This window comes from Crinia signifera, chromosome 4, assembly GCF_055691185.1.
Source record: "Crinia signifera chromosome 4, ASM5569118v1, whole genome shotgun sequence".
Taxonomy (NCBI): Eukaryota; Metazoa; Chordata; class Amphibia; order Anura; family Myobatrachidae; genus Crinia; species Crinia signifera.
Genome location: NC_139220.1, coordinates 177,592,991 through 177,607,621, shown reverse-complemented (window position 1 = coordinate 177,607,621; position 14,631 = coordinate 177,592,991). Strand labels below are relative to the sequence as shown.

The 14,631-nt window shown below is 35.3% G+C and overlaps 1 protein-coding gene across 6 annotated transcripts in view; it reads left to right on the top strand.

Moving 5' to 3' along the window:
* The window catches only part of CACNA2D1 (calcium voltage-gated channel auxiliary subunit alpha2delta 1), a 657,865-nt gene that overhangs the window by 565,359 nt on the left and 77,875 nt on the right, over window positions 1–14,631 (top strand). For 4 of the 6 annotated variants that reach the window (XM_083183071.1, XM_083183072.1, XM_083183070.1 and 1 more), the window contains exons 16-20: window positions 484–552; window positions 4,286–4,360; window positions 5,495–5,569; window positions 7,222–7,245; window positions 9,044–9,115. In XM_083183071.1, coding sequence (XP_083039197.1) covers window positions 484–552; window positions 4,286–4,360; window positions 5,495–5,569; window positions 7,222–7,245; window positions 9,044–9,115 — 315 coding nt within the window. The remainder of the gene's footprint in view (window positions 1–483; window positions 553–4,285; window positions 4,361–5,494; window positions 5,570–7,221; window positions 7,246–9,043; window positions 9,116–14,631) is intronic. The other 2 variants (XM_083183076.1, XM_083183073.1) reach the window with 1 other exon arrangement.

Below are 14,631 nucleotides of genomic sequence, written 5' to 3'. Positions count from 1 at the left end.
TACAATGTCATTTTATTTCTTAGAAAAACATTGATAGTTTTTTTTCACAAATAGTACTGTAGAGTCTACATTCGAAACATTCCTGGCATATCTCACTTAGTCAGTCCTTAAATACTATTCTTGTCCTTGGGGATAATGGGGATAAACTAATCACTTCAGCCATGAAAAATTATTCTTAAATTGTGCACTCGAAAAATAAATAAGAAGTAGACCAGGCCAAAAATAAATAAATCAGAGTGTGCTACTTATCTTTGTGTGAGTAAAGTTCATTTTTCAAAAAATTGTAAGTAACATTTTTGTGTGTCTTTATTACATGTTATTGGCATAGTTCAACTAGAAAACTAGCAGTCTTTATAGACTGGCTATACATTAGGGGAAAATAAAGTCCAAAAAACACAGGTGTGCTGAAGATTGGTGTCATACATTTAATGTACAGTAAAATGTATTTTTATTAAATGTCTCTAATTCTTGTAATGTTTGTAGGAGCTTGGTCTGGTCATCACTGGTACTTTGCCTGTTTTCAATTTGACGGGAGACCGAAAAGAAAATAAAGTAAGTTGTCAAAAAAAGTTCTCTTGCTCAGTGCTTGAGTGATGTATTCTACTTAGCACAACCTTGTCATTAGAACCAAGGTACAGAAAGACCAGCATGCTGTAATTAATAAAAATGAACATTATTTTAAATCCAAAATGTAATTACTTGCAATATAACCAGTAGTCAATGGACTACTGGTTATATTGTAAGACATTAATAATGTTCATAATGCAATATCACTCATTACTCCTTGTAAAACTTGAGAATGACTACTCCAATTTGGTTTATATGATGAAACAGAAGGATTATGGAATATCTATTAGCAAACATGTTTCTAATTTCCATCCAGGATAAATCTTAGCGCTGAGCAAACATCTCATCCTTACAGCAAGAACACTTCTTCTTTGCAATGTGCCAATAGCATTGCACTCCAGAGAGCCTCCATTAATAACAATAAGTATTATAAGCTCATATGGGCTAGCGTAGAGGGATTCACTTTTATTACCCAGAACTCAGCAGTGTGGTATTTATTGTTTAGTGAGCAAATACATTACATGCTCCATCAGTGTAGTGAAGACGCTAACAAGATGATATGTGAGCAACTTTAAAAAACAGTAAGAACACTTTATAATGCCACACACTTAGATATGTCATATCATAAAGTATCAAACATATATTCTGCTAATGCTCATAGGATGCATGTGTACATAAAAGCTAATGCTGTAAATCTGACACCAGGAAAGAATAGCTTTGCATATCATGCGCACTAAGAATACCAACATGCTGTGAAGGCAGCCATTTTGTAAGCAGAACCAATGTATTCTTTACCAATCCTAGTTACAATAATTGTATTCTAAATATTATGATATTAGAAAGCATTCTGTTGTTCTGCCATCAGAAATGATCAATTTTAAAAATCTTCATGAAAAATATTGTTTTATCTGGTTTCCAATCTGTCAACAAATCTACATTGCATTTGCCACTTATGCAGTGTTCTCTAGACTCTTGATGACTAAAATGGCCCCATATGATATGCCTATTACCACTCAAAGCGACCGCTTTGATGCTTTTCTCCAATAACTTGCTTGTAAGTAGAGTGGGACTTTTATAGCCTCCAATGAGAAATTGACACATATAATTTTTTACTTTTTTTTAAACTTAAAATGTATTTAAATTTCCATTTTTTTTTTTTTTTGGGTGTTGACTCTTAAATATGTAGAGTGCATGTTTTATTAAAGACCACTTAAGGAAAAAATGGTGGAGAATAATTTATTACATAATTAGGGACTCATTCAGCAGTCAGTATAATATTGACTAAAACCAGAAATGTATAGATTTTAAGCTTGATCCACTGTAGTATACAGACCTTTGTTCTTAATAATGTGAGTTTTTTATTTGATAGTAAATTGTGATTTTAGTGTGCTGGTTATAACTGATAGCATTCATTGTATGTCCCTGGGGTAATCAAGACGAGTGCCACCATTGCTTAAACAACAAGTCAATGTTAGACTATCAGTAGCATTACTATAGGACTAGAACTACCTTGGAATTTAGGGTAGCTCTTTCAATCTTTTATTGTTTAAGTATGGGAACTACCTGAGATGACACATATTTTATTCCTTACTATATTTAAAAACACGTTCATTTAAGATGCTTAAAATTTTTATAGTGATACTATATATGAATTTGGTATTGGAATATGTCCCCTTTTTCTATTTATTAGTGTAGTTTGCTACTTGGAAACTCTTAAAATACTAAGCAAAAACATATACAGTACTGCTGTATGTTTATTCTATTCTCACATTTATTCTCAAATGACCACCTAGTGTATTAAGCATAAAGACCTTTCACATTTGTAGTCATTACACATATATGCTATACTGCAGCAGCCCCTCCCTTCTCCCTGTTACCACTTAGAAAACTGTCTCCCTTCCAGTATTTTATGAATTCTATAACTTGTATTATACACTTTTCTTTCCACTGTCATTCCACTTCTCAATTACTATTCATTTCCATCAGTCTCTGCTTTGGCTTCCCATCAAGCACAGCATACAGTTCCCATTTATAGTCTTAACCTGTAAAGCTCTCAGCAACCTTGCACCTCATTACTCCTCCGTAATCCATAGCTACACTTCCAAATGGAATCCCCATTCTCTATACATGACCGTCATCTGTGTTTGTCTTCTGTACATTTTAATTGTGCATCAAGGATTTACACATAAATTTGCTTCACCTGTTCTTTGGAGGTCTTCCATATACAACTACAGTATATAAGCGTATACACACCTGTTTGCAACGTCTCTTTGCAAAGACTTACAGTATAACCTGACCACAAAATAACATGAGCCATTTTACCACTACTGTATGTTATTTTAAAACTTCTTACATGTGATTTATATTATGATCTGTCCCTTTTTGTTTTTTCCTATTTCTTCATTCAGACTACAGTTACAGTATTTTCATTATTCAGCTACTAATGTCATTTATAAACAAGATTACTTTGTATTATTCAGTGAGTGATGTTGGTATTTTATATTCTTTATATTAGTAGATATGTAGAAATATAGCATTGGGGCAGCACAGATGCTATATTTGCTATAGATGGTTAGCATTACTGCCTCACAGCGCTAAGGTCATGGGTTCGATCCCAACCATGGTTCTAACTGTGCGGAGTTTGTATATTCTTCCCGTGCTTGCGTGGGTTTACTCCGGGTACTCCGGTTTCCTCCCACAATCCAAAAATATACAGATAGGTTAATTGGCTTCCAAAAAAATTAACCCTAGAATGTCTGTGTGTGCGTGTACATGTGGTAGGGAATATGGGGCAGGGACAGTCCCTGCTCCACTGGGGCAGGGACTGATGTAAATGTTCAAATATTCTCTGTAAAGCGCTGCGTAATATGTATGCGCTATATAAGAAACTGTAAATAAATAAATATGACAGTTGAAATATTTTATTTGAGTGTATTGTGGAATCACATGGAAAATAAATAGGTAGAAATAGTGATGACGGCATAAATCGACATGGAAATACTTTATCAAAATATAGAGAAATAATTATTATTCTAATATGATTTAAACAGTGCTGGTCATCTGTTATTTAGTCCTCTGCCCTGTCAGCCTGTCTGTCTGGTAATAAAATAAACCTGTGCATACTGACTTTTTATCTTTTATTTTATTTTATCTTTTTGACAGCTAAACGCAAACATTTTTTCATGGTACATTATATTTGTGTACAGTAAACTGAATACTAGCATGTGAAAGCTACTTGTTGATATCCAGTGGTTATTGATGGGGCTTTTAAACTGCCCACAGTATAAATCTTAGAATCATTATTAAAGCATTTGTTTTATTAGACTTACTATTCTCCAAAGGGAAAAGCACTCCGGGCTTCCTGACAAAAGTCCATGTAATATAAACTTGGCCACACACACTTCATATTCTTTATTGGTTCCATGGGACGAAAAGAAAACTGTAATGTTTAATTGAAGTCTGGGGAAAATACGATCAATATGCTGTATTTATGTATAAGGTATATTAATATACACAGTGCACAGCTAATATCATCATCATCATCATTTGTATTCATGATGTACGTTAGGCATTCAACCTTTTAATATTCAAACACATATAACAATAAGTTCTGATTCCCAGACCATTTCCAGAAACATTTAATGGTTTATTTTCTGATGACATATGGTTATAATGATACACTCTAATTTTATTTTATTTTTTTGTTTTGTTTTTTTAGAACCAATTGATACTTGGTGTCATGGGTGTAGATGTTTCCTTAAAAGATATTAAAAGGCTGACTCCCCGCTTTACAGTAAGTGATTCTTATATACTATTTCATTTGAAAAGAATGTGTTTTTAAATGTATGGGGCAATTCAATTGTTGTTTGCTTACCTACCACTAGAGGGCACCCACCATTGTGTCCTGCCCTATGGGCCCGCCTGCAGCCAAAGCAAAATTTTGACTTGCTGCCTATCAAAGTTGTGAGCAGAAATGTGCAAATTGAGTCCCAAATTGCACTTTTAGTGGCCTGATCAGGGCTTTCAGCAACCTGGTGCTTTTGGTATGTCAACAGTAATGGGCACACAATCCGACAACAAATGCATTGATCCAAAGTGTGCTCATTACCTTGGGCTCCAAAAAAAACAATTGAATCATTCCTCAGGATCCCCATACACACTGTGATAGCAGCGTGCAATGCGACGCATTATCAGGCGGATCTCATCGCAACGCATGCATTTTGCATGCGATTTGCATGCAATGCGATCCGTGGGCAGTACAAAAAGTATGTGGAGCACATACTTTTTGTACTGTGCTTTGCGTGTCACATTGCATGATGCTATCGCAGCCTGTATGAGGACCTTCAGTATCCTCATGTTCTCTTATATATTTTTAAGAACCTGGAAATGGAGTTGGATACTGTGTAACTTTAGTATCAATTTTCTATTCTACTTGTTCTTATTTTCCTTTGCAGATATGTCTGAATAAGTAAATATAAAGGTTTTTGTATGTCCATTTAAAAATGAAGTCACTTAATCTTACACACTTGGTTTTCTAAAATATATTATTGACCTCAATATAAGATTCTCTGCTATTTTAAACAATATCCAAACTCACTTGCGCATTTTCAGAGGTGGTCATGTTGCTAGATGAAATATTGGGTCATTTGAATACGCAGCTTTTAGTGTATCTGTTAGCTACACACCAGGGGTGTATTCATGAAAATCTAAAAACTACTGCAAGTGCTGTACATCATTGGAGCATTGGGGTACAATATTTGCTTTCTGTATGTGTAAGTGATATTTACACTATTCTGCTTTTTATGATTTATACTGTAGGTCACTGTAGGAAAACTGTCCGATAGATGCAGTTGTTTTTCAGGGTACACAAATATTTATTTGTTGAATATGTTTCAGGTTCTTAATTATTCTGTATGTTTTCCCCTAGCTATGTCCTAATGGATATTATTTTGCCCTTGATCCTAATGGTTATGTGTTGCTCCATCCGAATCTTCAACCAAAGGTATGAATTTGACTATTATCTTCAAAACTGTAAAACTTTTTATTATGCACATAATACAAGGAATAGAAGGTTTAGTAGATAATTCAGCATTTTCCTTAGTAGTTAGACAAAAAAAAACTGTAAAAAAAGGAAAAAACATATAAACATAAACATAACTTTGAAGGGGGCGAGTGGTCCTTGCAACAGTATTTGCATTCGATTGCCAGCAGTGCAATTTGTGCCACTTATGGCCTGGGCTCACACTGGACTCACACATTTTTGTTTGCACTGTTAGATCTGGCAAGGTATAATGATATCCCTGGTAGGGTGGTTAAGACTTTAGTCAAGGGGGGTATGCCCCATAAAACAGGTTAATATCACCTGGGCTAATCATTGGCTTTTCTGTCCTGCCACAAGTAAATAACCAACAATCAACCAAACTTAAACTAAATTAAAAGAAGGAAGATTATTTACATATACAGTAGGCCTAAGACATGGTTCCTCGAACGTTTAATTTCCTGTAGTCTAACCCCACCTCACAAAAAACTGGCATGTGATGCAACGCAATCCAGACCCTAGTATAGTCAGGCATATTCTTCCTTATCTTCTTCTTTGCACAATTCTTTAAGTATAACACATCATTATAATGGTTGTGACCAACCATTATATGGTTTGGATTTCTTTTTATCTGCTTTATATAAAATTCTACTTCACAAACTGTAATATCATCAATAAACGTTATATTTATGATCAAACCTATGAGAACAAATAAAGAGCTGATTGGCTTGTTTTTATTGTTATCTATCTCTAAGGATTAGTACATAGACCCAATAATGCCCAATGCATAATGTTACATGTATTCAGTAGTTTATGAAAAACTTTATAAATGATACAATTGTTTTTACTGTATATGAATTGCATTGTCAGGTGATAGAATTATTACTTAAGGTGTATACACACAGTGCAATATTGGCTATGGTTGATTTTGTATGTTCAATTTTCCTTAAACTCCCCGAAGCCCAAAAGCCACCTATTTTGACTATTTACTTGCAATTTTGTGATTTTGACTATGAAAGAGCTTGACTCGAACACTAGAATGTTCACAATATTGTCAAAATTGACTTGCATGCACAGTCTATTTGTATGAGCAATACCGATCAGCGGGTCGTGTATCGGCATCACAAGCAGTGTAGACACTGTGCGATATGCACTAACTAGAGGTGTGTATGCACCTTTATATGTAATCTTCTGTAATATTTTATTTGCTATTGAGTGGTCATTTATGTTTTGAAAATTAGCATGTCTAACTTTTCCTCTCAAAACTATTTTTAAAATAAACAGTTCCCACAAATATCAGAGGAATTAGCTATTTCTTAAAAACAAAAACATTTGAAATAGTGCTTTATTTAACTCTCATTGTATCATTTTTTATTTATGTCCATTTTTTTGGTTGGATTGGAAAATATCTGTTGTGCTCTGCCAATTTCATCATGCATGCTGCTTGGGTCTGGTCCTACTTTTCTTTATCCATTGCATGTAAGAATCTGCCTTTTCTTTTAATTTTTATTATTTTGGATTATATATATTATTTCTTTGTGTGTGTGTGTGTGTGTGTGTGTGTGTGTGTGTGTGTGTGTGTGTATGTTTGCACCTATTTTCATTTATGAAAACAGAAGAGAATCCGAAATCTGACAATAGTAATTATTTTCTGAATTTGTAAATATGTTAGCGTATGCTTTATTATTATTTTCAAAAGTATATGGTAGGACTTAGATATTAAGTATATGGTATAATTATATATATATATATATATATATATATATATATATATATATATATTTACTAGTAAGCCCGCTCAAATCAAATGCTTCGAAATCTAGTTAGGTAACTAATGTGAGAGAAAGAGATGTAGTTTTACTTGCTTTTAACAGATGGCAGTGTTTTGGTGACACAGACACTAGACATATATATAGATGATATATATGATGAGCACTCAATACTGAAACTGCATGCTAAATAAATCCAACCACTAAAGCATTTGCAGCATTTTACCTCTTTAAAATTATTTAATTATACAGTGTGTTGTATATAGAATAACATAGAAGAACAGAGAGGGATGACAAAGCCAGAATTTCAATTGGTGTAATGGGCTGGTCTGTGCACATATAGAGACCAGGCTTGGTAAACACTCTGCTTGGGGGATAGTATAGCAGCTTCGCCTCCCGGTGCTCTGCTCAGCTGCTAGGCATACGAAGACTCATGGCATGACCCAATTTTTTGCACTCACTGTATAATGCCAGGGCTTTTATCTCTAGTCCATCACTGGCAGCTGCTGTACAATTGTATGATATTCTACGTTACCACTGCATTCTGTGACCAGTAGATGTAAAGGAAGTTATATGAAAAGGGAATCATATTATATTAGGTTGATAGAAGTTAAAGAAAAGAGACACGGTGAAGAAAGAACATTTTTGGCATGTGAGGATAAGTAGGCAGGTATGAGAGAGGAATGCCAATTGTTATTAATTCCAAACTAATTATGTTGTGGGTCATAGAAAGAGATGGAAGAGATAAAGAAATAAGAAATGATCATGCTGATGTGGTGATAAAAATCAATATAGGAAATAGGGTCAGTAATTCAAAACCTCTGACAATCTGTGCAATAAGAGTACATTGTAGCAAATGAGGGTGGAGGTGAACTAGTAAAAGGTGGTAGTAAGGATGGGGAGCATTTCAGGGGTTTGGTGAAACAAGCCGAGAGATGAAGGTGCTGAAAACCTAAAGTCAATGAAAATGGTAAAGGAATAAGAGGATTCAGGAAAGGATGATCAGGGGATTGATTATCTTAAGATATAGGGGAGATATGTAGCCAGCGTTGTAGAGAAAGTTTTAGCAGCCAATCAGCTTATGTCATTTATCTACAGTAGCACAGTCTGTGAACTGACAGCTAAAAGCTGATTGGATGCTTTGGGAAACTAATCCACTTTATCTCTCTGCAATGCTTGATACTTCCTATCCATATTGCTTTGAAAATCCTTACGTTAGTAGTATGACAGCCAAGCAGTACTAAGGCATGTGTACTTCTGATTACACTTATAGTAGTTTGTTATGTCTTCCAATGGTCCTATTTTAGCAATGTAGTATTTACAATTAAGGTATGATTTGGTGAAACATCTATAGTAAATAGATGTTTCGCCAAATCATACCTTAACTGGCCTATATTATGCTTTTTTTAAGTAAATCAGGAAATTAACAATTATTAATTTGTATTAAACTGTATGAAACTAGCTTTATAGATCATAGACTTTTACTAGTTTATTCTGTTTATTTCAATATAGTTATTATAATATGTTGATCATAAATGATTATTGCTTCATAGCGCAACAAATCCAAAGTGGTAAGTCATTTTCCTTAAATAGCTTAGGTTCTTTTGTTAGTAAATTGTAGTTTTGTTTTGCCAAGCAACCATTTTATACTTTACTTTCTCTGCTATAGAATCCAAAATCACAGGAGCCTGTAACACTGGATTTCTTGGATGCGGAGCTAGAAAATGATCATAAAGTGGAGGTAATACTATTTTCTGAGCACATACTACAAGTTTTTAAAATGTTCAATCTGTGACATTTGTTTATATGACACTTGATGTTGGTTTAACTAGCTGAACATCTGACAGGTATGGAAGACCTGCTGTATTTGGTAAGAAGGGACCAAAATGATTAAAACATGCATTTCTGAGGTTCCAACTGTTGTTCTCACTCATACAGTTTTGGAGGAACAGCAATTCCATTAAGTATCCATTGGGTTTGGAAGGGAATCATAAAGGTGAGATGGTTAAACATGTTGGATTAGATGGGGCATATGTAATAGAGTTTGAGTGTGGCGGATGTGCTGGTTGCCGGCCCATCTCGGAGTGTTTTTGTAAAGTAGTAATCATTAGGGATGTGCAGATCCAGATTTTCCGGGATTTACTCGGATCTCAAAACATCCCTAGTAATCATTTACATTGCATGGCTTTGCCCTGTAAATGAATGCTGCTTTGAAAAAATGACTGAGATCGGCCCGCATCTCAGGCAAACTTGGACCCTATAACATATGCCAGAATATATTTACTTAATTAAATTCTGGTAGCTGTTGTTTGGTCTAGGTATGTTGGGTGTACCTATGGACTATGCAGTGTTCTGAAGATCTTTTATTGTGGACTTACCCATTTAAAAGCTGCTTGTATACTTTGCTCAGGAAAATACAAATACAACATGTGCTCACACTTTTGGAATTGTTGTAAAAATGATTTTCTGCAGTGATAATAATACTTACATTGAAGCACAAGTGTTATGCTTCTATATATTTACAGTACTGTATGTATACATGCTGTAAAATGAACAGAAGAAGAGGATTTTATTAAGGGCCTCTCCATATAATAATCAAGGGTTGCCTGTCTCTCCCATCTACATAATATACTTAGACAGCAAGGGTACATGACAGACAAGATACCGACATTTTTTTCAGGCGCTCCTTCTTTGTATCCCTCCTTCACATGTATTTCAAAAGGTTATTCATGAAACATGTAAGGAAAAGACAGGAATATAGTGTAAAACCATAAAATATGAGATGAATGAATCCCAAAAGGTATATTTTAATGGGAACCGTACCCTATTAAATTGTCCACCAAACAAGTAGACAATATGCGCATGTGGTTAGTAAGTAGGAAACCAGGTCTTCAAATATGGTCCTCCTTATTCCTCCATATTTCTCCCGTGAGTAGAGAATATCCAAAAAGATATCTCCATATGGTGAAATACCGTTTTAATGAAGACACAAAAATTTAAAACATTCAACATGAAATATGGGATAAATGTCTTGGACTCTCACCAGAATGAGATGTCTACTTGAACAAAAAGCAGACTCAAACAGCATAAGATGGTATTACTTCAGGCGTCCCTGGATGCTGCTGGATCTCCCGGTCCTGGTGGTCTGTCCAAAGCGCATAGATCCCCTCCGCCAACGCGTTTCAGACTGATTCTGTCCTTTATCAAGGCTTGGAGACATGTTGTCCTGCTAGGGTATTTATACCCAAACATATCACTTACAAAAATTGGCCTAATTCCAGACATAGACTACTAACCACTAGTGCAATCCTATATGTTCACATGAAGACATTTTAAAAATCCAAACCAGTTCTTGTGATAGCCGGCATTGAGTTCATGCTGAAATCAGCTGAGGTATCGCCGGGTATCGCGCCGCTCCGGAACTTCCGTGCGTTCCACCGTCAGCGTAAGCCGGAAGTTATTGTGTTCCACTTGCCAGGATGTGTAGTAATGCGGTGCATCATCTGTGTACGTATTTCCGATCTCGCGATGACTTAGAACTCCGGACTTCCTACAACGCTGTGCGTGTCATCTTAATCAGAAGTCCCGGAAATTGATGCGTTCCACCGCCATTTTCTTGTTACCATAGTAGCGTTTACACGCCATATACGTAAATGTGGAAAGGAAACGGAGTAAGAATTAATATCTTAAAAACACATCATATAATGGTCGAGGGGTAAGGAAATAAATAAGACTGACATTTTATGATAAGAATATTACAGTAATAAATATGATTTTATAAAAGGGGAAAATACGACATAAAATATATGGAGACAGTGAGCCGTCTTAAAAAATATTTAGCAGCAACAGAATTAAAAACACATAAACCTCTATAAAAACCACTTAAGCTCAAAGTCTTTATTCAGACCATTTGGCATGAGTGTTTTATATTGGTATATCATGTTCATTTCACACTTGGCTAATTTAGTGGCAATGTCTCCGCCCCTTTCTCCAGCGGTGATCTTTTTAAGGGCTGCGAAGTTTTTAATACATTTGGGGTCACAATTATGATTTTCCTTAAAGTGCAAAGAAAGTGCATGAATTTCCAGGCCTTTTTTAATATTACGGAGGTGTTCCCCCATCCTTATTTTTAAAGATCTGCTGGTACGGCCTATGTAAAACTTCTCACATGTACATTCAATCACATAAATAATGTTGACAGAATGACATGTGAGAAAGTCTCTAATATTGCACTTATGCCCATTTATGTTAAACTCTGTTAATTTATTGCCAAAATTATTAGATACACATCTGCATCCCAGGCAAGAACCGCATCTGAAAAAGCCCTTTGTGAGTATTGTGTCATTTTTGGGAGAACTTGGACACAGGCTTCTGGTCAATTTAGACTTCAGATTAGGAGCTCGTCTGAAAATGCATTTGGGTAAATCGGGCAACAGATTACCAATAATGGGGTCCCTTTTTAAAATGGGCCAGTGTTTTTTAACAATATTTCTGACTCTCCCATGTTGAGTTGTGTAGTCAGAAATAAATGACCATTTAAATGTTTCTGCCTGTGTAGTTGGTTGAGGTTGTTTCTTCTTTAATAATTCTTTTCGGTCGATGTTTTGAACTATCGTAATGGATTTTTCCAACTCCTGTTTGTTGTACCCACTAGACAAAAAGTTTTGTTTCATTTCCTCAACTTGCTGGTTAAAGACACCTGGCTCAGAGCAATTTCTTTTTAACCTTTTAAATTGTCCTATAGGTATTGAGTCGAGCCAGGAGTCCTGGTGACAACTGTCCCTATTGATATATGACCTAGAGTCAGTTTCCTTTACATAATTTTTGGTTTTGACCTTACCCTCCTCCACATAAATCTCAAGGTCAAGGAAACTGACCTTCTGTTTGCTGATTTCATATGTGAGCACAATGTTGTTACTATTTGTGTTTAAATAATCACAAAATTGATTTAAAACCTCTCTGTCTCCCTTCCATATAAATAAAATGTCGTCGATGTACCGACGCCATGACACCAGGCTCGCCCCAAACGGGTTGTTGTTAAACACGAACTCATCCTCCCATGTTCCCATGAAGAGATTCGCGTAGCTTGGGGCGAACCTGGTGCCCATGGCCGTACCTCGTTTCTGTATAAAAAAATCACCCTTAAAAACAAAATAATTATTGTTTAAAATGAATGTGATACTTTCAATTAAAAATTCTTGTAATTGGTTCTCAAGATTTGAAGTGCGGAGTGCTTTTTTGGTTGCCTCTATACCCTGTGCGTGTTCAATAATAGTATAGAGTGAACTAACATCGGCAGTAATTAGATGAAAGTCCTCACTCCAATCAAACTCTTCTAAAAATTGAAGGACTTCAGTGGTGTCCTTCAAATGTGAACGATTTTTGAGTACAAGGGGTTGGAGGAAAGAATCAATAAAAAGCGATAAATTGGCTGTCAGGGACTCCACACCCGAAATTATGGGTCTCCCTGGTGGTTTAGTGGTGCTTTTGTGTACCTTGGGTAAGATATAAATTGTGGGAATAATTGGGTCTTCCACATTTAAAAACTTATATTCTTTGTCAGATAAAGTGCTGTTTTTATGAAATTTATCCAAGGTATTTTTCAAAGCCAGGGACATTCTTTTTGTGGGATCTCCCCTCATTTTTTTGTATGTACTCTGATCGGCCAATTGCCTGTAAATTTCTGATTCATAATCTGCTTTATTAAAAATTACAATCCCCCCCCCCCCCCCTTGTCGGCCGGTTTAATTATAAGTTTTTTTCTTCCATTAGTTTCTTTATGGCCAATCTTTCCTTCTGAGATAAATTTGTTTTTTTCTTATCAGGTTTTTCTCCCAACTTCTGTAGGTCTTCCACTACTAAACTACCAAAGGTGTCAATAAAACAACCCTTTAAGTAAATGGGATAGAAAGTGGATTTGGGTCGGAAAGGTGTCTGTACCTCTTCTAGGCTATTTGAATCCCCATTTTTTTGTTCAAAGAACTTTTTTAAGGTCAATTTTCTCAGGAACTTCTGCACATCTACAAATATATTAAATTGATTGATTCCTGTGGCGGGACAAAAATTCAACCCCTTTTCTAAAAGAGACCTTTCTTCCTCCAACAGGAGGTGGTCACTTAAATTGAAAATTTTTACTTTTTCAATGGTTACATTTGTCTCCTCCTCCATATTTTGTGAGATATGACCTGTATTTTTACGTTTTTCTTTTCTTTTTTGTTTGATCTTTTCTTTATGTTTTTTTAGACCTCCCCTCTTTCCCCTTCGTTTTGTGTGAGGTGGTGATCGAAATTCCCTCTTCTTTTTGCTAAAAAAGGGTAGGGGGAATCCACCCTCTTTAAAGGGGAAAATCTATTCCTGGTTAGTACAGGTGAGTTTTTATATATAATTGGGGCCGGTCTTCTTCTTATTGGTGATTGTTGTTTATAATATTGTGGGGTCTCATAATTTCTTATGTGATAATCCCCATAATTCCTTGTTCTTTTTATGGGGGTTCTGACTCTTTCTCTACCCCGGAGGTGTTCCAAGGAATGGTCCCTCCTGTTATTTCTCCAATCCTGTCTATCCCTTCTTCTATTTTGATGATTGCTGTAGTTAGCCTGTGTAAATTTTCTATAAGGGTTTCTGCCTTTTTCCCTTATAATTTCTCTTTGGGCTCTGCCCTGTTCTTTTTCTTTTATAATGATGACAGAGTTATCTTTATCCTGATTTTCTTTGGTATCCCTTTGAAAATTTAGATGATGTATTAATTAAACTGGAGAAAGCGCTCTTAAAAGAGAGTAAAATTTGGTGGGAAGTGGCCACCCTTGAGAAGTATATTTCTGCGAATTTTGTACCCAGGGGTTTAAAAATTGATAAAAAAATCAGCCACACCACCCCCACGGAATTGTTCCAGAAAAAATGGGACAATATTCTAAAAAATTGTTCGGTTGAATTAATGCAACTAATTATTATGGAAAGAAAGGAAAATCTAAATAGTTTGGATGGAGAAATCAAAGAGTATAGAAATGTCGTCCAACCCTTTTCCGACCAAAAGTTCTATAAAGAACAGGAGGAGATAATTAGCAACAGAATAAATAAAGCAGAAAAAATCCTAATTAATAGAAAAGTAAAAAAATTTCAAAGGGATACCAAAGAAAATCAGGATAAAGATAACTCTGTCATCATTATAAAAGAAAAAGAACAGGGCAGAGCCCAAATAGAAATTATAAGGGAAAAAGGCAGAAACCCTTATAGAAAATTTACACAGGCTAACTACAG